At 37.6% G+C, this 24,971-nt stretch overlaps 2 protein-coding genes across 3 annotated transcripts in view; both read left to right on the plus strand.

The window, feature by feature from the left end:
• Positions 1-8,544: 8,544 nt before the first annotated feature.
• TNFRSF17 (TNF receptor superfamily member 17) lies at positions 8,545-9,961 on the plus strand (the record flags this gene model as incomplete). Its single annotated transcript, XM_084216748.1, has 3 exons — positions 8,545-8,659; positions 8,803-8,934; positions 9,705-9,961. 3 exons carry the CDS (start codon positions 8,545-8,547, stop codon positions 9,959-9,961), a joined length of 504 nt encoding a protein of 167 aa, XP_084072874.1.
• Positions 9,962-11,337: 1,376 nt separating this feature from the next.
• Positions 11,338-24,971, plus strand: part of SNX29 (sorting nexin 29) — a 100,225-nt gene continuing 86,591 nt past the window's right edge. For both annotated transcript variants that reach the window (XR_014616542.1, XM_084216469.1), the window contains exons 1-8: positions 11,338-11,415; positions 16,871-16,935; positions 17,785-17,837; positions 18,252-18,376; positions 19,471-19,651; positions 21,407-21,477; positions 22,309-22,557; positions 24,525-24,894. Coding sequence is in view for 1 of the 2 variants with exons in the window: in XM_084216469.1 (XP_084072595.1) it covers positions 11,409-11,415; positions 16,871-16,935; positions 17,785-17,837; positions 18,252-18,376; positions 19,471-19,651; positions 21,407-21,477; positions 22,309-22,557; positions 24,525-24,894 (1,121 nt within the window). In the remaining variant the exon portion in view is untranslated. The remainder of the gene's footprint in view (positions 11,416-16,870; positions 16,936-17,784; positions 17,838-18,251; positions 18,377-19,470; positions 19,652-21,406; positions 21,478-22,308; positions 22,558-24,524; positions 24,895-24,971) is intronic.

The raw sequence follows: 24,971 nt of genomic DNA on the forward strand, positions 1-24,971 counted from the left end.
TGTACTGCAAGCTGGTGTTTGGTTCGAGCCCTGACACAGCCTACAGGTCAGGAAAGCCTCAATTGGAGGCAGGTCCTGCTTTTTCTGAGCAGTTAACATGTACCTTAAGATGATCAACACAAGGAACACAGAGACAGCAATTCTTGCACACATTTTGGCATTCCTTAAAAAAACTTCTTGAAGGTTTTTGAAATGGGCCTTCTTTCCAATGGCTCCTAAAGCAGTGAGTTGTGATAATTTTTTTGTGTTTGTGTAAGGGGAGTAGGGCCAAATATGCATTTGATCAGAGGTGCAGAAGTGCATATTACCACTGATTTCAGGGGAAAAGAATTAGTTGTGTTTCACAACCTTCCTTCCTTCCTTGAAAGGTACTTATTCCCTAGGTACTTGCTAGGATATAGACAATTAGTCCACAGAATTTCAAAAGATGCCAGATGTCCTTCAGAGTGTACAAACCTGTTTTGCAGGCTGTCACACATGGAATTGTGTAAACTCAAACATTAAATTTTTAACAGGGCTAGTAGTTTGTTTTTCCACTTTGGAACAGCTGGTACTCAAAACAAAAGTGGAATTATGATAATTTTACTGGCAAAATATCCACTGGAGTGTAAATGGTCCTGTTTGCTTCAGGTTTTAAAGCATTATTAAAGCTTTTTTTGTTTAAACCTCTTCTGCATCAAAAGGTTTAGAACAAATATACTAGCTCTTCATTTAATAAATGCTAAAATGCTTTTTTTATTGAGAACCACCCATATAAGTCCATTCTCATTTAATGAATGACTTAAGTGATCAAGACTGCTTAGAAAAGAAGAGTCTGGCCCAGCTTAGACTTAACCTATGATGACTGAGGGAAAAAGAAATTGTCCTCTCACAACTGCAGTTCTTCCATCCTTGTGCTGCCTCTGAGCTGTGAGACCCTGTTCTGAGTCTGTCCAGCTCATTACATTTAGTGACAGAATAATCCACTTTCTTTTTTCTCCTGGGCTACTCAGATGTATCAAATAAGAGGCATTTGACAAATTCCAGGGCTGGTATAAAGTAAGAATTGGGAACAGGACTTATTTTTTGCTGAGAGCAAGTTATTAATACAATAAGCTATCCCAAGGTAGCTTCACCACTAATTTGCAGTCTGTGGTGAGTCAGTCCTGTAGCAGTGAAGTGGAGGGCTGTGCTCATAGGCTATGAGAAACAGTGCTCTGTACTTTGGTAGTAACTTCCACCCAAGCTCCCACAAGCACTTTGCAGCCTGGCAGGGACACATGAAGTACCAATGCTTTAGCCATGTGAACTGAAGCAGAAGAGAAAGATGGATTTCACTAGAAAGCTCCAAACAGGTTAACAGCTTCAAGAAGTTACTTGCTCACCACCAACAGTAAGTTTTAAAAATTCCATACACTACCAACAGCCTTAAAATGAAGACGTGTTTTAGGGTTGAGTTACGATTGAATTGACTCAGTTTACCTTGACATCAAGTAACTTCCTGAGCTATTGCAACATGGGAAGAAACATTTTGGCTGAGTCTGGGAGGAGCAGGAGAGGAATACAACTTCCCTTTCTGGTGTGGCAGCAAGCTGGGATTGGTGTGACACAGTGTGAGCCATACCCTGATATTTAAAGGTATTCAAATATGTACAGTAGCTATGCACCTGAATGAGTAGCCTGATATTTAGAATTGCTTTGAAGTCAGAAAGAGCCTTTAAAAACAAAGCCAAAGGAACAAGTTATTTACTTGGGAGAAAGAAAGGACAGGAGGGAAGAGGTAAATTATTAGAAGTTTGACTAAGTGCCAGGAATTTATAAACTAATGTTCTGAACCCCTGGTAAATTCTCTCTCCGGGTAGTCTGTGGAGGCGTAGCTGAGAACTAGAGAATAGAAAACACAACTGTTTCAGCATGATGGCTTCATTAAGAGCCAAGTGTCTCCTAAGCTTTACTGGTGCTCGTGGAAGTGTAAGTGAATAAAGAAGCTTTTATATTTACACAAGACCATGTCTAATCCAAACTAAGATATCTTACCCTGGAAACATCATTTTACTGGTTTGTTGTTCCAATACTGCTATTTAACAAATGCTCTTTCTGGCCTGTTCCTCTCCCTGTGCTGGGCATTGGCAGAAGTGCAGTCCATGAATTCCCTCATGGAAATGTATTTGAAGCTATTTCATTGGAAAAAATTCAAATAAGAGTCTTCTTTGGTTTTCCAAATGTAGCACCAGAGCTTAAGCTCTGTTTCATAGTCCAATCATAGAATTAGTCCACATCTACAAAGAAATTTAGAATTTGTCTCACATTTCATTGTGGGTTGGCAATGAGTACTTCAGAGCTGGATTCTTCTTTTTGAGGGCTCCAATCTAGTTAAAGCCTTTTTTGATGGCTCCTTTTGGAGCAATTAAACACATACTGCAAGTTTCAAAAAAGCATAAAGTTAATTGGTATTCCTCTAGATAGCAAAAGAAATATATGAATTGCTACACCAAAATGCCAGTTTGTAATTTTGTGTCCATCTTCACAGCTCTCAAATTCCTCACATGCTCAGCTCATTATTTTTAAAAATAGTCATGTGTGTCTCTCACTTCTATGTGTATACACAACCTTTATTCTCCTTGATTGTATATCTCTAAAAAGAAAGACTGAAAGGTCTTTTTTTGCAAGTGCAGTCACCTTTTTTCGGGTGATTCTAACTGGAGGCTCAGAGTTCTCAGCTGTGTGATCTATTACTTAGTTGCCCTGTATAGTTTAGGTCTCAGAGATGTGTAAGGTGGGTTCTTGTTGGATCTTTGCTCACAATGCCTCTCTTTGAAAGCACAGGCAGTGCAGTTCCTCCTTAGACAGAATTTCTTCTGTAGTTTTGATACCGTGAGACTCCAGACTGAAAAACAGGAGTGGGAGAGTAGTTTGGGTAAGTAGTTTTTCTGTCAAAACTGTTGTGTGCGTGGGTTTCTTGCTATCAAAGATCAAAAGAAACAAAGATGGGGATTTAGGTGTGCACATTGTGAAGAACCTGTGCGTAGTTTATAAACCTATGGCTGTTAAAATGTTGTAAATAGCAGAGGGATTGCTCAATGTGGAAGGAATGTGCTGAGCAAAGAACGCGCATCCAAGGAAGGGAAGAGTGAGATCACTTAAATGATGTAAACAGTGACTGAGCTGGGGCTAGGAAGGTTAGAGACAGGAGAAAATCTATTTTGAAGATAGGCAGAGATTGTGTGGTTTCAGAGATCTGAAAGCCAGATGTAGGATTGGTAGGAGGAGGCATCATGTCAATCAAAATACCAAATCAGCTGAAAAGAAGTCTTGTGAAACACAATCCAGACCTCTGTATTTCTGTTCTTATGCTTCCTTTTAGATCAGCAATATTTTGACTAGAAAATTAACCTTTTGCTTCCTTAGAAGCAGCATGGCCAGCAGGATCAGCACAGTCACTGCCACTGCTGAGGCTACACCTTCAGTGCTGTGTCCAGCTCTGGGCCCCTCATGACAAGAAGGACATTGAGGTGCTGGGTCATGTCCAGAGAAAGGAACAGAGCTGGGAAAGGGGCTGGAGCACAGCTGTGATGAAGAGTGGCTGAGTATTAACACACTGTTTATTCACAGCCTTTCTGACTGCAGGGACTCTGACATGGAGAATCTCTGAGCTGCTGTGTCCACTGCTGGATGCTGCAATAACTCCAGGCCAGATCTCCTGCATTATAAATATGTAAGAATTTTATAACACTTAAGTTTTATATGGAAAGTTTTACATGCTGTCTGTCTTAAGGGAGGGGGAAATAGAAAACTGGTTCCATGTGGGATTTTCATGTGCTTTCTTTTCACCTTCTTAATTCTCTAGAATTCCAGTTTAGGGAGCATGTTGTCCATTAGAGATCCCTTAAGATTTTAGTTTCAGTAATGACTAAAGCAGAATGGCATTATTGTTATGAAGGAAGAATAACAGCATCATGGGATTTTTAAAGCTGCTCTTCTATGGCTAGTTAACATGTTAACATTGGTGCAGAAAATAATTACTTCATTATGGAATTGTGAGAATGAAATAGTGAGCTTGTTTCTAAATAGGCTTAATTACTCTAGAAGTATTCTGTGCCAGTATTCTTATTCCAGAGACAGCAATTTGCATGGGGAATTATTCTGGAGTAGTGGTGGCTAAATCAATTACAATTTCCCTCCTGTCTTGAAAGAGAGCACACATTGACACTGTGATGCTGTACATGAGAATTTGAAAAAAGTGAATGTGCGTTACTCAAACCTCTGAATAGCTAGAGAATTTGGCTAAAATTACCAGAACAAAATTTTATGTTAGACTTTAGTGTGCCAAACACTTCACATAATTCATAATTGTTCCTGCACATTTATTTTTGTTGTAACTCCAATACTCCTGTTGGCATTATACCGCTGATGATTTTTAGTTTATTTTGCCCACCTGCAAAATCACTAAAATAGTAGCACGTAAGAGGTTATTTTTCCAACACAAAATGTAAGTGCTTACATTAAGAAATAAATTATATTTACATTCTGTAAAAACTATTGTACCAACACAAAAATGTCACTGGCATTCTAACAAGCATTGGCTTAATCCAAACTTCTTGCGCAATTCCTTTTTTATGCATTGTCCTTAGTAGTTACATAACTATTCTGGCACATGTGGAATGTCAGAAAAATGAAAAGGTATCTTCTTTTCCACAAGGGTTTGCAGTCTATTAGGACTGCTTTCCTAGGCTGTGCACTTCCTCTGTTCCATAAGCTGGTTCCTTGCTCAGTCAGCTTTGAACACAGTGGGGGATACAGAAGCTGTCTTTGATTTAATTGACTGTGTTTATACTATTGTTATTTTAATCACTATTTTAAAGGAACATTTTCTCTTCTGTTGTTTTGCTCTTTAATCCATTTTGGAAATACTCAGTGTAGCACCAGCAACATCACTCTTTTCAAAGCTGTGGTCTAATTAAAATGTGCTGAACCAAACAGGCAAAATCCACATTGTTCTTGTTTTTGCTCTGTGTGCAAATGACATTAAACAATATTTTGTCTAAGAGCAGCATTGTTCTGTGCAGCTTGTAAAAGTTAATGAACATGATGAACCCTTTTATAGCTCCGTTCTTTTATTTACTGGTGTGTACCCCGTTCCTAGAACAGCTTGTCTCCTCCCAGCCATACAATCACACTTCACAAAGATGCATCTCTGAAAAGAACTGTTTCAGAAAGTTTTTAACACTGTTTTAGGAGATGACTGTCTGTAAGACTGCTGTTCCTTGAAGTGCAATAACTTTTGAAAAGAAAAAGTGGTAGTTTTTGGTATGTACATTGGTCTTACAGATCTTTAGGATTGTTGAGGTGGGGTGATTTATAAGAGACTTTTTTGGGGGGGATTTATTCTGTAAATAGCTTTAGAGAATTGGAGAGGATCAGAGCAAGGCTGTAGTATAAGATTTGACAGTGTAGGTCAGTTGCCTTAGTGAGTGGGAAAAAAAGAGCTGTGCCAGCACAAAGCCATGAATGTAGAAGCAACTATACAACCAGAAGAATTCCTTTGTCAGCCTAGCTAATGTTGTTTGTGAAGGGAATGTTATAGTCCTAGCAGAAAACCCTCTTTCTCTTGGTAAGTGCTATGTAATTGTGCCAGCAGAATTTCTGAAGTACAGTCAGGCAAAAAAGTTGGCGCAGGCTTCAACAGAGAAACCCTGAAACAGTGCCAGAACAAAACTTTGTTGTTTAAGTTATGTGTGGTAAACAGATCTCAAGTTATTGTTCTGTGAAAGATGAATTTCAATCTTTAATCATTGACAGGATGATATTACTTACTTTGATTTTCCATCCAGAGTTCTCATTTTATTATTTTGGCTTATACACACAATAGCTTTTTTCAAATTAAATAGTGAAAGATAAAATATTTATTGACTGATTTCTGTCATGCAATATCAATTTAACATGTCACAAATAAGAACTGACAAGGATTTCTGGAACTCTTGAGTTTCTCCAGATGTTTAACAAAACAGTTAAGTTTGGGTTCATGGCAGGAAATGCTCTGGCTGGATGTTCAGTGCTTGGTGTGCCTGTTTTCTGCCAGGGAAACATGGAACTGGAGGTGTTCTGCTCCCATGGGAGAAAGCTGAAACATTTGTGTATGTCTGTGTACAACTCCAAAGCACCAGCTCCTGCTCTGTGTTGGGCTGTGCTCCCTTCACCTGTACTCTCTTCACCAGTAAAAATGATTTGATTTCTTGAAATCCTGTTCAGCAATTTGATACCCTACTAGAACTTTCAGTACTAAAACCATTCTTCTAAACAACAAACAGAAAATATAATTCATACTGGTGTTTATAAATTGTCCCCAGATGTCACTCCTGAGTCAGACAGATACATTTTAGAAACAAATCTGAGAATTGGTCTTCCTTTTCTCTTTTTTCTTCCTATTGTTTCTGCAGTTGATACTTCTCTTCTTGCATTTTTCCCATTGCTCTCTGTAAGGATGCCAACTCCAGCAGGCCAACTTAACTTGTCTGAATTATTCTTAGAGGATATCTTGGGGAGTTTTTGAATTTCAGTTACAGTAATGTAATTGCAGAAATACTTCCCTGGCAATACTTTGTGATTTATGGTTAAATGATTATTGTAGTTGATAAATCCTTTCTTATTTTGTCCAACTCTGCTAATTTCTGCCATCCTTTTGAAGCAAAATCAAGTTAAAAGAAGAGAGCATTTATTAGCATCAACATGTAATTGTTTGGAATGCCAGTGCAAGCTCTGTAAATCCTGTAACTGAACAGGAGCTGAAATGTAACTTTACTGGTAAGTAAGGCATATATTTATTATTCCCTAAAGGTGAATAACAATGTAGGAGAACCATCATTCCATATCATCATCTCATTTTTTGTGTGTTTGCATAATGTGTGCTTTAGATGTGTAGTGAGATCTGTCAGTGGGATCTATTGCTTATCAAGATCGATTGATTACATGCTTGCTTTCATGCCCTTGAGGAGAGGAACTTCTGAATGTTAGGATGTGCAGAAAATAAAGGCAGCAGGCCATGACAACCATAATTCCTCACAGTTTTTTGAACCATTTGTTGCCTTTTTTTTGTCATTGCATACATCACTGGCACAGTGTACAGCTAAGGGAAAAAGGCTGGGACTTGAATGGTGGAAGGTATGACAGAGTAGAGACCCTTACGGCCATTGCTCCCCAGTTTCCAATGTGTGAAAAATGTATTGCTTAATTATCAAGAATTTGTGGTTTGGGGCACATCTGTCCAAAAAATTAGTTTATCCTCAAAGGCTGTAAGCTTTGGGAAAGAGTAGTCCAACTGTAGAGGGAGAATAATTGCTGGAAGAGACAGCATTGTTTTCCAGAGCTCTGATGAAATGAGCTGTATTGTGCCTTTTACTTGGGGGGAAAATTCCTAGAGTTTGAGTGAAAAGATGAGACTACTTTGTATTCACTTTGTGTCTTACAAGAAATATGTTTGAACTCTAACCATCCATATAGGAAAACTTTCTGGCCAACTGAGAGAGAAAACATTTCTGCCACAACATCTTATTATCCTGTCACAGACACATTTTCTGAAAAATCCCTTTGCCAGGATTTTTCTCCTGAGGAGCCTCAGAGGAAAAGAAAAACAATACTTATCTGCTGCTGTGGAATGCAACAGGTGCATCCTTGATTGGTCCATGTTGATGGTTTCTAATTAATGGCGAATCACTCTCTGAGAGTCACCAGCTTTTGTTATTCATTCCATTCTTTTCTTTTCCTTGCTAGCCTTCTGATGAAAGCCTTTCTTCTATTCTTTTAGTATAGTTTTAATATAATATATATAATAAAATAATAAATCAAGCCTTCTAAAACATGGAGTCAGATCCTCGTCTCTTCCCTCTTCCTGGGACCCCTGTGAACACTGTCACATTATCCCCCACTTTCATTGTGATACTTTGCAGTCAAAGATTTTTTTTTTTCCTGTGAGGAGACCAAATACATTTTCAGAAATTCATTGTATATACATCTACCTGGCTGGGAAGAAGGCATCCTATAAACTTACTTTTCCATGCTGGGTACTCCAGTTTTAGCCCAATGACAGTTTTGCATTATGGAAAAATAAGTGAAAAATGCAGATAATGTTTTGAATCAAAATAGTAAATAGATAAATGAGGCCAATTCAGGAAAAAAAAAACCATTTTAGAGACAAGAACAATTATTATGAACTCCTGTTTGGAGATCTTTCTTATAGTTTGTAGTACTTAGCACCTGCTCTAGAAACATCTTCTATAAATAACCATTTTCTGTTTCAGACAAAATTTACAATGAAAACTATCTTGGTGCAGCTGCTCAGTTTTTCTAAAACTGTGAATTACCAAAAAAGGAACAGTAATTCCTTGGGGACCTCAGAGTTAAATCCTTTTTCTGAAACATGATCCCATGTAGTGGAGCTGTGATGGACGTCCATTATTACTGCTAGCTGTTCTGCGGGTTGCTCAAACTGAGAACTGAGAAGCCCTCTGTAGATGATCCTCACTCTTTTACAATTTCTGTGGCTTTGAAGTTCCATAATTACTGCTCCTGATGGCACAGTGCCCCAAAAATGAATACTTTGATAATTTGCTGCTCTCCTGTACTCCTTGTCACCTCCGGTGTTCCAGTGCACCACCGCCCTCCTGTGAAAACTACTGTGAGAAGAGTAAGTAGATTTCTGCAATGCTCTGTGGCTGTGCTGGGCATCTTCATGTTGTATTTTACATTTAGGTTTGATGCGTTGGACATGTTTACTGTACATTAGTTATTGTTTATAATTAATGTAATGCATCTCTTTTGTTTCATAAGGTATCGATTCAAGTGGAATCCTTTGGATTTGTGTGGGCATAGGGTTGATTTTAATATTCACTCTGTTTACCTTAATGGTCTTGTTTAAATGGAAGCACCTAAAGCAACTAAAAGAAAAACTGGAAAACACAGGTGAATAAATTCTTCATTAAATAATTTTAGATCATTGTACATTTTAGCTACTCTTAACATGTAAAAACATTGTATATATTCCAGATTTTCATGTCTGTCTTTGGTGGATTGTTTGGTCTTTGGTGGATTGTTTGTTATTCCTCAAATAGTCTCCATGAAATTATCATAGTTATTAGGGAATAAATATCCAGATGTTGACTTGCAAAAGCAGCAATTTCTCTTGGTTGGTTCTGGATCCCAGGAGGATTGTGTTGTTGTATATTCATACCTGGCTTACTTGCTGCTGTTTGAGAAATCATTTATGAAAACTTAAAAGCAAAAATCTTCATAAGAGTTTCACCCTCACTGAATGCACAAGGAATTGTTTCCAGGCAGAGGATACACATTCAATATTAGCTTTTCATTTTATAAGATTTTAACAATTTTATTTAATGTTGTGGTCTGGGAGAAGCATATGTGGTTTATTTTGTGAAGGTGAAAAAAGTTTTTTTTCCATTTTACAAATACTATCTTTGTGACTTTTCAGACAATAAATAATAACTGATTAGAAAATGTGTTGAATTACTTCAATGCTTATTCTGAAGCAGAAGGTTGTATTGTCATAGAATAAAAGATTATCATATGTAGCTACATCTTAAAATTTTCACTATACCTCAAAATTTTCATTGAGGTTAGAACATAGTTGGACCATAACGAAATTTGGGTCTTTAACAGCTCTTAATTTAGTACATACATCATGCTATACTAAACAAACTTCTGATTATTTACAGACTCCTCTGTGGAGCTGAATAATATTCTCAAGGCTAAGACTGAAAGCAGTGTGAACACAGAAGAAATTAGACACACACTTCCAAGTGAAACATTAATGTATTCAGTGGAAGAATGCACTTGCAGTGACTGTGGCTTGGTGAAACCTCAGACTGGCTGTGAAACTTCATTTCCATTACCAGCTACTGAAGAACGAGCTACTGTTCTAGTTACCACCAAATCTTTTGATTATTACAACTATGTCCTGGGTGTGGGATGACTGGGAGGGAAGTGTATTTGTACTGAGTAATAATAAATGAGTTCTTCCAGTATAGCTGTAAACCTTAATACTTGCAGTCAGTGGAGAAGGTTGTACATCATCCTTGGAGATCTCTCATTGTGCTTGCATTAATATTGTCATTATTTCTTATTCTAGTATTTCATTAGTCAAGTATTTCTACAGTATTCTCAGGCACTCAACTAGTTATTGGAATTTTTAATTTCAGCAAGTCCTTACATAGGACAGCTTTTTCTGCCTTTAGAGATTGTACCTACTTACAGCAGATATATACAAAATAAACAAGTCTGCAAATATGTATCTTCATGTTAGACTCAGATCTTGTGCCAAAAATTGCTTGATGGTACACAAGGACAGTTCCAAGAGGCAGAAACCAAGACCTACGGTACATCCCTACTCTTGAGTAATTTCAGCACTTGAAATAGGAATGTTCCAAAGATGGATACCTTGTAGAGTATGGAGGGCCCTGGGTTGAGAAGATATCCCTGGGTCACCCTAAGGGATGCTGTGGTGCTGGGGAGCACAGATCATAGAATCACAGAATGTCCCGAGTCAGAAGGAACCCACAAGGGTCACTGCAATCCCTGCAATCCTATATATTTCCTGGTGGTACAGGCTTTCCTTTCAGAGCCAAGTGTTTTCAGACAGACATTTATTTCTCTTTTATTCATTTTTTTTAACTTACCCTTGTTACATTTATAAGGATGGGTGATTAGTCATGCTAGACTATTCTGTGGCCTAAAATCAGGAATATATTTCTGTCACCTTGCCTTGCAAGCATTAATGTTACTTTCCTAATATTTGGACACAATTTTATTCCTGGAAAACGACAACAACAGAAGCAACAACCACAACAACAATCATCTTTATTTGTAGCTATCATTCTACTTCAGGTTCCTGCATGAATGACGATTTGAAGTATTTCATTGCATGAAATTTACGAATGGCCAGTTACAGCATCATTAGGAGGCTGACACTAAGTTTGGGGCGAGTTGGGAGTTAGGTGCTCCGTGTGGTTTTGGCCAAAGAGGGCCAACACCTCTCAAACAAGCCTAGAGACTTATGAAATTTGTTATTATCATCACCGGTTTTGTTTTTATTTAACGACCCTTTCCGAGCTTCCACGCTGCACAGCACATGCGGCAGTAGAGGACACTTTATCTCCAGTTTTCTCACCCTTCCTTTGGCGGTGTCGCGTTCCTGCCCCTCAGGGTGCCTCTGCCCGGCTGGGGCCGGGGCGCGCTGAGGGCGCGGGGCCGCGTGAGGGGCCGCGTGAAGAGCCCCGGGCCGAGAAGCGCTCCGCTGCGCTCCCGGGGCCGTGTTTACCTTCCGGGGCGCCGGGCGGGTTCCGGGGCGGGCGGTGGCTGCCGGTCCGGCCGTGGCTGTGCGGGAGAGCGGCGGCTCCGGCGGACGGAGCCCCGCGGGCACCATGAGCGGTGAGTGCGGCCGGGCCGGCCCCTCCGCCCGGGCCCGCCGGGCGCTGTGGGGGCTGGCGCGGGCAGAGCGTGCCCGGGGGGCCCGGGCGGGAGTGGCGCTGCCCTCGTTCCACCCCGGTGCTCCCTGGTGCCGTGCTGAGGCGCGGGACACTTGGGTCTCTTATCTCCACACCCCGTTCCTCGTTCCGGCTCCCCGAAGTGGTGTTTTACCCCATTTTAAATCCTAAGTCCTGCCCTTGAGCGTGACACTGGCTCACAGCACAAGTGATGCTGAGCTCGGGCATCTGTGTTGCTTCAGCTGTGCAAACTCGTAGGAAATACTCCTGAGGAAACAAATGACCAAGAGAAAATAGGAGTTTAAGAAAATTAAAAATATGAGTTCAGGAGCATGCTGTCTGTGGGAGAGGTGAGCACCCGGGCTTGTGGAGAAAGGGCCCTGTTGCTGTGTCCCTGAGTCTGGTGAGGATGTCTGTGGCTGCGGTAGTTTCTGTGGTACAGGGGAGTGGTGCGGGGCTGTGCTCAATCATGAGGGTAAATATGTGCTAAATCCTGAGCTTTTTGAGGTGTTTGTCAAGGAAATAGTTGAAGCTTTGCATGAGAATTATGACCCATAAACTACAGGACTGGAGGAAGTAGGTGTGCTTGAATAGGCAAGCATGGAGAGTTGTTAGGGTAGAGACAAAAATTCTAATAGACTTTTCTTGTAGGAGTAAAGGATAAGTGGTATTTATTTAATGCGTATTAAAACACATTGGCAAGGATTTGTTTGGGGCTTTTTGAGAAGGGAGGTGCTTTAGTAAAAACTTTGATGGGTCTCTTTGTACATCTTCAGCAATGGAAATTGCAGACAATACTCTGCACCTGAGGACTGGATCACACATTGATCTCCCACCCTGATCTAATACACGGCGATCTTTATTGCCAAAGGCAGTAAGAAAAAACCCGAGTAACTGGAGTAACTAAATGCTACATGTTTTGTGGGGAGCAGACATTTTTGAAAGTGAACTGAAAAATAAAACCACTTCCCTTGTATTTTTCTCTGTTTTGTTCTCATCTTTATGGTAGGAAGAAAATAGAAGATTTTTGTGGAAGAGATGAGGGGAAAAAAGGATTATAATGGGGAAACTGCTTGTGAAAAATGCAAGTAACAGTGACATCTTTCAAAGCATGGGAAAAGAAAGTTGCTCAAATGTTTCAGATCTTCACACAATATAGACTAAATCCTAATTACAAAATTTGTAAGAGTCATCATTTTCATATAGACAACCTCAGCCCTTCAAATTCAAACTGGGAATAGCCTTGTGCAAATTTATGCAAATTAGAGCCTAAATCTTCCTAGGAGACTAATCTTTGAGAGCTCTATTTGGATTCTGTGACTCAAAAGGCGAGGTAACACCTCATGTGGCCTAAAGCTTCGTGTAGTTATTTTTGTTACCTTTAATATTTTTTAAAGACAACAAAGAGATACATGTTTATGAGAAAAGAAACATTTAATTACTTCAAATAGAGTAATGCCTAGGGTGACGTTAACAGTAGCGGTTCAATTGCATAGTTACCACTCATGTATAGCCCTGCCAACTGGGTTTTTCCAACAATTTCAATTAGACAGCAAGATAACAAAAAACTCCCTAATGTTGCACTTTGACAAACATTACTGTTACACAATGCTGTACAGTATTTTTCTAGAATAATATAAGTCAAACTGATCAGAACAGAGAAATATCTATCATTTTCATGCTTGTTTCAGATAAAGGAGATGGCTGATGTTTACATCTCATCAATTTTAGCCATATTCTTCTTTTAGTGCCTGTAACAGCCCTGCCTGTATGTACTTCTATGCCCAGTTTTAGCCCTTTTAACTAACAGAGGTGTTCCTAAAATAGAGATGGAAGAACTCCTTAGTTACTATAATTATGGTTAATGTTTATTTTCTTTAGCTACAGTGTATTTCTAGTGGATGTGAAGGTAAATTCCTGTTGATGTAAGCCTTACCTTAATATTACTAATGCTGCTTACTAATTACATACTCATATGTTATTCTACAGTGCTGAGTAGGCTAAACCTTAAAGGCAAGTAATACAAGGATGCAAAATTTATGTGCTTGTCAGGAATTGGGGGTGTTGTCATTTGTTTAATGACAGTTTCAAAAAACTTAAAAACACAACTCATGGTGAGGGGAGTAAGCAGTAGAATCATAATAATGTAGTATAAGGTAGCATTTAAATTAGATCTGTATTTGTTTTATTTTAAACTTGTGCCATCAGAACCTGCATTAGAGCAAGCAAAAGGGATTGCAGTCTGAAATGTTGCATTCAGGACATAAATGCAAGTTATATAAGAGCAATATGAGATTTATTTATTTCACTTATATGCTGCATCTGGTGCTGAAGAGGGCTTTACCTAGGAAGAACTGAAAATCCTGCTTTCTTTTACTCATATGCCAGTTTGCTGCTGCTGTAGGTGTGGATGTTTGTGTCAGAGCATGGAGAGAAGTTTGTTTTAAAAATAGGAAAGCATGACCTTCAACAACAGAAAATGAAGAGGCAGGTGCAGTACCTGAGCCTATTTTAAACCCTTTAAACCCTTTTTGACTGAGTAGATGTTGCTGGGAGGAGTCTGTTGAAGTTTCTTAGGTTTTCAACCTTATACTTATGTTTTCACAATTATTTTTAGAGTCCTGTATGAACTTCCTTTTTTATTGCAATAGTCTAAATACAGCCTTTTTCTGAGTAATGCTGTTTTTATGCATTCTATGTTTTGTATTTTCATGTGTGTTACTGTAGTTTTTACTGCTATTCTGAATAAGGAGAAGGGTATTTTAGTCAGTTTAAGTTTGACTTAAAGTCAGCTGGAGTTGATCACACTTAATTGATGCTCTTGTTGGAAAATATGCCTCTTTTTTTTTCTTGAAGACTTAGTTTAGAAAATGAAAATGTGGAAGAACTAAATATTCAATAGAGTTAGTGGAGATGTATTTTTATCTTCCACCTACTGGAAACAAAACCATCACTAAATAATACCATATTTTCTGGGCTTGTTACAAAGAAAAATATACCCTCAGCAGGAAAACAGACACAACTTAATTTTGAGTTTAAAAAAAAAAATTAGACTTTGTGAGTATTCTTTATCTTCTGCCTGTAAAATTTCTGTTAAGCAACAGCAGTAGAAGAATTTAGGATGTGCATTGAAGAGAAACCTCAGATAAGCCCTCAGCAGACACATTACCTGGCCTTATAGCTCTGTTGATGGTGAGGGTGATTTGAACTGCTTCAGGAATTATTGCTTGTAATCTCCTGCAGTCATGATTGCTAGTAGTGCAGATTTACAAGTGAAATAAAGAGAAAATACACATTGCAATCAGTCTTTGTAGAGTTAATGGTTTTTGGTATCACATGCTTTAGTGGTTTAGAACATTATTAGTATAGTGAACATCAGTAGATATTCTGTATTTATGCATTTTTTTATATTGATCACAGTTTGGAATCTAGTTGCAAACCATTTCTGTTACCAAATAGATACAAGGAGTCCAAAGAGATGTGAACTTAAAAACTAACATGTATTGCATTTGGAAGACAAGCTTGGCCCACCTCCTAATATTTTCATTTGATAAATGTTTTTCTGGTCATGAAATAGTTGCATGCATTTGTTCAGACGTTGTCTCAAGCTATTAATATAAAGAGTAATACTGTGTAATGCCTCTTCTTGCAGATATGTGGGTAATGTAAGATTAAGAGTAATGAGTTTTGAAACAACAGAGAAAATCTGCAGAGTTGTGTATATTCAGTGTTACTGAACATGAGAAGCTGCTCTGAAAGCTGAGATTGTTTTCCTTATTTTATGGTGATGTGATTTATTATGAAACAAACGGATACATTGGCATGTGTACATCTCCATTTTGGCAATGTATGCATGGTAAGAACATTGAATATTGGTTAATAAATTGTAATCTCTGAAGGATCACAAAGTGGAATGGTAGGAATTATATGAATTTAGGCTTATCTTCACACTGGCATAACTGGCATAGCTGTTAGGAAGTCAAAGCCCATTTGGTGTGGGGTTTGGACCTGGAGTCCTGGACTGGCACTGAACACTGTTTGTGTGCACTGGAGTGCTTGACTAACAGCCCCAGACCTCACACATCACGTGTCTGCACGGTTTGAGTCAGAGTTCAAAATGGGAAGCACAACTTCTTGAAAATTCCCTGTAATCAGCAAAACCAGCGTTGAGAAGCTTGCTTAGCAGCTATGTTTGCATGTTTTTCCTGTTTTCAGTATTCTGACATACTGTGGGGGTTTTCTTCTGTTTAATGAATATATGAAACTATATGGAAAATGAATTTAATTAATATACTTATAGATTAATATGAATATATATAATGAATTGTATCAGTATAATGTCTATTTATATGTTATATGAGTATACATATTTAAAGGCAGAATCATTTCAACAAATTGTGTTATGTCTTGCTGGTTTAAAAGCAAACTGTTTTGAATGGGATTATGGAGATAGGAAATTCTGGAATTTGGACCTCACACTGTTGGATAGCAAGAGGAAGCACATATGTTTATGTCATCTCTCTTTGCTAGTGTGTGGTGCTTGATTTTCAGTGTTGGGAGGCATTTGTTCATGCAGAGTTTGGATAATTTGCTTTCAGTCCATATGTACATTGCTTGTATGTTCTTTTGAGAGTGAAAGGAGAATAGAATGACTTAAACTCCAGAGAGGTCACAGAGCTTTCTGATAGGTGTTTTGAACTTAAGCTGAGAATAAAGAAATTACAGAGGCAATGTAAGTTATCTCAAAGAATAAATTTTACCATATTCATGGGAGTTTATAAAGGATATTCCAACAAGCAAATTATTGTGTTATTGTTGAAATAGCTTGAGAAGTTAAAGATTGTCTTGCATTGTTCCTTATATAGTAACAAAATAGATTTTATAGGTGTTAATCAGAAGAATTATGCTGGTAATTAAATTTTAAGGGATTTGCTGTAACACTTGCTCTCTGTTCACCTGACTTGAAGCTCTTTCTGCAGTAAGGTTTGACAGTAAGAAGATACTCCTGGTTTCTCATTTTTGTTTTCCATTCTTTTCTAGTGGTGTGATGCTGTGCTACAATGGTAGTTGTGTTAAGAAGCTCAGGGCAAGCTGTGCATCAGTTTGAATAATTATTTTGTATTAAGTACTGGTGAAATATATCTTCAAAACTTTACTAAAATAAGAATCAAGATGTTATTTGAAACAGTATTGCTGCATGTTAGAGAAAGGCTACTTGAAACCTCAAAGCATAGTTTGTACTGCATCATTACACTTAGAGAAAATACATTAGTTAATTTAGTGGAATAATTGGCATGGGAAGAAAGTTTTCAGGGCCCAAAAGAAAGATGTTTGTGTTGGCCCAAATGTATTTTAAAAACCAGTTTCTTTTAAAATGATATGATTTTGTTGGATTTCAGGTTCACAGACCAACGACACTAAAAGACAGTTTCTTCTAGAACGGCTGCTGGATGCAGTTAAACAGGTGAGAAGTCCAACAGACTTTTCTGCAGTGGCTTACTCAGAGTTACTAGCAGGGACTGTCTTTGCTTTCTCTTTGACAAAGAAGAAATTGTGGCTTTCATAGTATGACTGAGTTTTTGCTAGCAAACAACTACTGTGCAGTATTTATTTAAAATTCTTGTTCTGGACAGGTTGTATTTGCAATAGATCTATTTTAAATATATATAATACTATACAATACATACTAGGATATATTCTTGTAATCCTGATATGACTGAACTAAATTGCAGTATCCTGCAAAGTCTAACTTAGTTTAACATTTTAGAGCAGCGGCTTTTCTTTGCTCTAGATTTTTAGTGAATGGTTAAAATACATGTAAAGATGTGATTTATGTATGTCTATATTTGTGTCAATGTGAAGTTCAGCAAGTAGAATTTCATAGACTGGACTGGAGTCAATTTGGGAGAGCTTGGGAGGCAAAAGAATTCCTCCCAAGTAGGCCAGTGAAATGCTTTTTAAAGAGTGGTACTGTACTTGTGGCACTGAGCTGGGTAGGAGCAATGCTTGGTTTTGTGGGTGCACATTTGAAACTCAAAAGTAGTAATTTCCACTCAGTTTTCAATTTACTGAAGGACCTGCAGGTGTGTTGCTCTGGCTAGCAAGGATCTATTTGAACTGCAAGAGCAGCCCATTAGTGTAACATTATGCTCTAAAGCTCTGTTTGGATGCAGGCTGTATTTTGCAATGCTCTATTTTGTGCTGCTTTCTTTTTTGATATGGCTTTGTTTCATATGTAGAAAGAGTTGAAAAAACTGAATTTATTCAGTGTAACAAAAAATTCTTAAAATTTCTTAAAATCTGTTTATTGCAGTGTCAAATACGATTTGGAGGAAGAAAAGAAATTGCTTCAGACTCAGATAGCAGGTAAAATAGTCTAAAAATTACATGCTTAAATTTTGCATCATAATGACATAAAACATATGGCACAAAATATTTGACATGCTCAAAAAATTACTTTGCATGAAAGGTAGGTGATCTGAAACTGAAATAACATGATTAACAGCCCCTCTAGCAGGTGAGGGTGATTTCTCAAATTGATTGCCAGTTCTTCTGAATTTAACCTGAGCCTCAGCTTTCAATCTTTATGATGAGACTGTGGGTATAAGTAGATTATACTGCTGGCAAATAATGAGATTACTGCATAGGAGGGATCTTTCACTGCTTATACATTTCCTATTCAGAGATCTGGAATAAAGTTGCTGTATAGAAACATAGTTGATTTTCACTGTTTTTTTTCATAGTTCCTTTTACATGAGTTCATTAAAAATTTTGTTGCAGAGTGACCTGTTTGTGTGCTCAGTTTGAAGCTGTGTTCCAGCATGGCCTGAGGAGGAGCCGGGGATTAGCACTGACAGCAGCAGCAATCAAACAGGCAGCAGGTTTCTCCAGCAAAACTGAAACAGGTAAGTTGCTAATTGTAGTTATCTTGTTTTAATTAGTTCTTATGTTCAGTCAAGTGATATAATTTCTAAAAGAAGTTTGAAGCATTGTACCAAACTGCAGATTGTTGGTAGGATACTTTACACTTGTGTTGTGGAAGTAGCAGTGAAAATGACTATTGCTTCTTAGTCTGGTTTAACTTGCATTCCAAGTTTCTCTAGAATTGTTGCTGTTAGGAAATCTGCGCTTCCTACTGTTGCATCATGTATAGTGGTAAATTCATTTTGAATTCTGGCAGGGATCAGGGTTATGTAATTTTGGTGTTAAGTTTTTAAACAACGTTTTCATTCTTGATGTTGTCTTACTCAGTTCTTTAAATGCCATATTCTATATTGGTTAGATATGTTTAACTTCTAGTTATTGATGTAATTTTATAAGAAAAATTATATTGCTTGGGTTGGTTTTTATTACTTTCTCCACAATCAAAGAAAAGATTCCTGTATTTAAATCTTCACCATGGTGTTTCTCTTTTCTTTAATCAGAGCTATCTGATCTAAAAACTGATCAGTTTTTATCAATATTTGGGAAAAGTGCACAGAAAGTGTTTAGTGGAAAAAGATATTAAAATGCAACACTTCTGTTTGCTAAAGTAACATGAATTTGTTATTTGCATGTCTGCAAATTCTGGAGCTACCTGTTCCTTTGAACCTGCCTTCCAACATTTCACATCAGCAGTAACATAGAGTTCTAAAGACATCTTTTCCCTTCCAAAATAAGTTTCTAGTTGAACACATGAACCTGTGGATAAAATACTAGCTTAAATGTCCTTTTAAATGTGAATTCTGTGCAAAAGTGTCAGATCAAATCCTTTAATTTGTGTGGCTTTTTCAATGAAGTGGAAAGTTCTAAGTGCTTAAATAGCCTGAGTTCTGTAGGAATAAATAACTTATTTAACTGGTGGGTTGCATGAGGAAAGTAAATGATTCACCTTTGAACAAAGTTATATTGTTACCTGTTTGTTTTATAAATTTACACGTAGATGTATTCAGGTACGAGGTTAGTGGTTTTCTTGGTAGGGTGGTTGTCATTATTGTTATTATTAATCATTAAATTCCAGAGCCAGTGTTCTGGTATTATGTGAAAGAAGTGCTGAACAGACACGAGCTGCAGCGCTTCTACTCTCTGAAGGCCATCACTACAGACATTGGCAGAGGCCGGGCTTGGCTGCGCTGTGCTTTGAATGAACATTCCCTGGAAAGATATGTTCATATGCTGCTTGCAGATAAGAGTCGCCTCAGGTACTGTGTCTGATACCTTTGTAGTGCAGGAAGTGCTGACAATGTCTGAAAGCCCAGGCAACCACCCAAAAGCCACGGCTGTAGTAGTACCCCATATTAATTGCTATGCCTGTCAAGTCACTTAAAATAATTTTTTAAAATTTTTGTCAGCCATTGAGGTAGTGGCTTGTGCCTGTATCACATGTGACCTCTTCCCTCAATCCCTTCCCTGTTCTTTCTGCAATTTCCCCACTGCAACCTGGACACTGTACTTTAAGGTGTCTCTCTCATTCCACTGAAATAGTACACAATTGCAGCCGTGTCTGATCTCAGTTCATCAGTGGTAATTGCCTGTTGCCTTTTGGAGATCCTGTAATTGCAGAGCTCCAGCAGTGCAGCAGTGAGGAGCTGCAGCTGCAGATCACTGGAAAGTGGTTAGGTAGCAGCTTGTGAACCTTTCGTTACAGTTACTGAGAATAACTTACTATACATTGTGAAATCCTAACGTAATTTGGAAGTGCAAAATGCACTAAAGTTCATTACTGAGTCCTGCCTCTTTCTCATCTGGCTTCAATTTCTTTTCTTTATGAAAACTTGAGGCATTTTCCTCTTTTAATCAATAACTGTTGAGCTTGCTCAAACCACTTGATCAAGTCCAGTGGATTCAGCAGAAAGGCATTTTATTCGTTTGCATTGATTAATGGAGGTAGTGGATGAGATTATTGCCTGAACTGAGTTTATTAGTACCTCCTTTTCATTTCTAGTTTGTTCCAGTCATCTGTAGCTTTCTTGCAAAACAGATTTTGGAGAAATCAAATAAAGACAAGTGAAATAAAGAAAAAGGTCTGTAAACCATTAGGAAATTAGTGACTTGGATTGCTGTGTCACTAATTATTCTCATGCTTGTAGCAGTACTTGCACAGTATCAGGATTATCAGCACACTGCATTGTAATGCTGTTTCTAAAAAGGTTTATTCCAGAATTTTTAAGACTTTAATGTTACCCAAATTCCAATGGGATTTACAGAATCAGTTTACATCCCCATTTATATGTTTTGGAAACTTTTAAATGAATCTGTCAGAGTTGTTTAATATATAGATTGAGGGTTTTCTTGCCATCTGTTTTGTTGTTTAATTAACTGAATGTTGATAGTAAAAATACAACATTCTGTTACTAGAAAGAACCAGGCTTAGCACAACTGGATTTATGTGTTCACAGTGAAAAAATGTGGGTTTTTTACATACAAATTCCTAGTTCACCCTAACTATTTAGGGTAATTGGTGTGGGTTAGGATATTGAAACAGGTCACAGAACCATGTAGTATTAGGATTTGGGTTAGAAAGGATGCTTAAAGATTGTTTATGGGCAGGGGCCCTTACCACCAGAGCAGGTTGCTTAAGGTATAAGGACCATTTTTGTTTTCTTTGTGTTCATTTGTTCTAAGCTTATACAAAACATGTATTGCAATAGGTGCAGAGAGGTGCTGCAATTGCTAATGCAGTGTAAACCCCCAGACCTTGAGGGGCTTTTTTCCCCCTAAAAAGCACAGAGCTAAAACTGAAGAAAAAAATACTCTTTGTCTTTTTAGAACCATCTGAACAGTTATCAATTTCAGAACTACAGGGAGTTACTGTGACATAAAATTTCATCCTTTGAGGTGCTCATACTTATTCTTCAGAGTTTTTTTTGTATTTCAGAAGTGAAGTATATATTACTATAACACTGCATGTCCTTCTCCCCCCCCCCCCCCCCCCCCCCCCCCATTTTAAATTACAGTGTCTTCTATGAAGACTGGTCTTTTATGATGGATGAGGAACGTTCTAGCATGATCCCTACAATGGCAGCTGGTAAGGCTTTCTCTTCAGTATAACTGCTCTTGGAAAACTACTGCATGTTGGGGTGTTTCATCTGTTTCTGGTTGTGAGGAATTTCTCTAATACACTCTGTTTCTGTGGAGAATGTGTGTCAGAGGCACAGCCAGGATGAGCAGTCAAGGTATTATGCCAGTTTATGCTGTGAATTGATTATTAAAATCCTGGATCTGGCCTTCCTACAATTCAAAAAAATTCCACATAAAATTTTAACTCTTCAGCAGTCAAGGCTAACTTAGAGAAACAAAGTGGGTTATTCCTGACTAGAAAAGAGTAAAGATGGAATTTTATAGTAAGATCAAAATTAAAGGTAAATACAGATAAGGAGAGTAAGAGTAAGGAATGATAACAAATAATTTACTTTTCTAGAGTTCATCCACAGAAGTGATGCATTATAACCTTTTATACCCCCTTTTTCAGATACGTGGCCACATGCTTCATTCTGCAAGACACGGTTCTTGGGCATGTTTGCTAATAGAATATAGGAACCAACAAATAGTAAAGTTGCAGTGAAATGGGTTTAAATAAAAGGTTATAAATAAATGAGTTTTCAGTACTTATTTAATGTGCAGCTGAACAGCCATCAAGAAGAATTCAGAACTGATTGCATCAGCTTGAATATAATCTAGAAAGGAAGGAATGGTACATGAAAGAATAAGAATTCATGCATTGGGAACTGTGGGAGATTTTTGGGAAAAATGTTTTCCATGTCACAGTTTCATTAATCCTTAGCTTTTATGTTCATAACTTGCATGTGAAGTATATGGTGCATTTCTGGTCTCTTTTTCCCCTTTCTTTTTTCTCAAGGTCTGAACTCCATTCTTTTTGCTATCAACATTGACAATAAGGATTTAAATGGGCAGAGCAAATGCACACCCACTGTGTCAGATTTGTTGAAGGAATCCACACAAAATGTAACTTCCTTATTGAAGGAGTCCACTCAGGGTGTCAGCAGCCTCCTGCGGGAGATCACTGCCTCGTCTGCAGTCTCCATTCTCATCAAACCTGACCAGGACTCTGACCCACTGCCTGTTCTGCCCAGGAATGTAAATGCTGGTAAGCCTCTACGAATGTTAGTGCCACTCAGAAACTTAGGAAATATTTAAGTGTGTTTAAATAGCTTTTACATTTACTTGTAATGTACTATTGTAGAGCAGAAGTCTTAAAATAAGTGCACTGTGCATTACCGCTTGAGTGTGTAATTAAAAAGCATGCAATTGGAATTATTGGGTGTGAATACTGGATGGTAACTGTATTTTAGCATTCTTGTATCACTGTGAGAGGGAAGCTAAGCTGTTTTATTGGTAGAGCTTTGCTGGTGACCTGAGTTTTAGTTTCTTGTTCATAAAACTATGCTTTGAAGTTTGTGATGTAATAATTTTTCATTTTTAATGTTGTCTTTTGCCACCTTGCCAGTCAGACATACAGTGACTTATATATTTTGTTAAATATCAGATGTAAATCTTAGTTTATAATCTGCTTCAAGTACTGACTGTTTACAGTCTGAATTCCTATGCAAAGCAGATAATTGCCTAAACGAAAATTTACTCATACACTCTTTACCTTTAGAGTTCTTAGTGTTACAACCAGCTTGTATGATGTTAGTTACTAACAAAGACCCAAAGTCTAAATCTCTTACTAATTGAAATCAGTCAAGGAAAATGTGATTTTCGTTACATATTTTTTGTTCCAAAATTAACAAAGTAATATTTTATTATCTCTCTTTCTGGAAGTTGAGCTAAAAGTTTGTTTTGCTTTGTAAAAGTTCAAAACAGCAGGAAGATTTATGTGCTTTTCAATTAAGAAATAAGGTTTGAGTTTAGGCAATAAATTGTTTTGGTTATGAGAAAAAAAGCACGAACCCCACATGAAAATCTGGTAGGAATAGAAGTTGAGATAAAATCTGTTTTATATTTGCATTCAAAATAGACTTTGTCTTAAACCACAGTTTGTTCTAAAAACTTGTGATAAAGCTTTTATTGTATAGCATCTAAATGAGATTAAAATTGTAGGTGATACTTGACTTGGGATAACTTTGTTAGTATAGAATAGGCTTGCAAGGTGAAAGACAGGAATTGACCATATGGTGTATATGACTCCACAACATGATGTACCTGGTGTGTACAGCATGTATGTATACAGAACATGAAAGGTACAACTTCCAATAAAATGTCATTTAAAAAAAATTGAATTTGTTCAAATGCAATTACATGTGGAACATTAGAGCAAGTCAGATGTTTCCATTGAAGCCTGTGTTCTTTGTTGTAATTCTATTTGCAACCAGAATGGGTTTTAACATCCTTTTAAATGTATGTTAGTGTGCTTTGTGGATGTATAACTGCTGGACTTGTATCTTGGTGAGTGATTTCTGGTATTTCTTGGAGTGCTTCAGCTTTGCATTTAGCTTCATGTGCACATTAGATTCAGTGAGAATAGGTAATAGTATAAAAATAAGTGCTGTCACTGAATGCATCTGGTGTAATCAGAGAGAATCTGAGTGTATTTCTAGACCAAGAGCTAATTAGCTGAAAACTGACTATTCAATTTTTAGAGTATAGACAAAACTATTTGATTGCAGGTTGTTGATTTTGTTCATGTTGTGTGTTTGTTCTTTTCATTTTTTCCTCTAAAAGTGCTTCATGTTTTCTCTGTTGTGCAGACCTGCTCTGCGTTATATACTAGGTGTAGTCCATAGGAGGAAGTGACAGGAAGGCTAACTTATTTTAAATTTAATTTCATGGGTTTGTAGAACTTTTTTTCCAGTTTCAATTGAATCATGTAATGAATGCATCTCCAGAATATCTTCTAAAATCTGAATTATGTAAGACATGTAAAATAAAGCTGGTAATTAGAGATTTAAAAGCTCATGTGTATGGAAAGATAATGAATGCCATGTAGATCTAAGTGGTTTTTTCTTAATTAGAGTAAATTAGTACATGAGCTCTTTAAAGAAAAAAACAGGTTTCATATATTTAATATATTTCTCTTTTCTAAACTGTGTAAAAACTTTGTATTACTGCTAGATTTGAAATACAAAAAAGATCGAAAAAAGAAGAAGAGGGTGACTAATATTATCTCATTTGATGAAGAGGAAGATGAGCAAAACTTGGGGGATTGCACAAAGACTCTGATTACAGGAGAAAGTTCAGAGGAGAGTGTAGACAGATCTTCAGTTCTTGCTTTGTCTTCATCTGAAAGCACTCTGGGAAAAAATCTGAATGGGAGTGAAAGTAACCATTCGTGGAAGAACAATTCAGTATTCATGAATGGAGAGTATGAATACCAGAAACTGGATGTGAAGAGCATTGATGATGAAGATGCAGATGAGGATGAGCTGTATGGAAAATCATTAGGAAATAAAGGCACAGAAGGTGGAACTGAAGCTTCTGGAAAGTAAGTATTGATGCAGGAAATAGTGGCAAACTTTCCATGCTTCCCCTCCACCCCTCTCTTTCTTTTATGGCCACTGG

This window comes from Fringilla coelebs, assembly GCF_963513975.1.
Source record: "Fringilla coelebs genome assembly, chromosome: 16".
Lineage (NCBI taxonomy): Eukaryota > Metazoa > Chordata > Aves > Passeriformes > Fringillidae > Fringilla > Fringilla coelebs.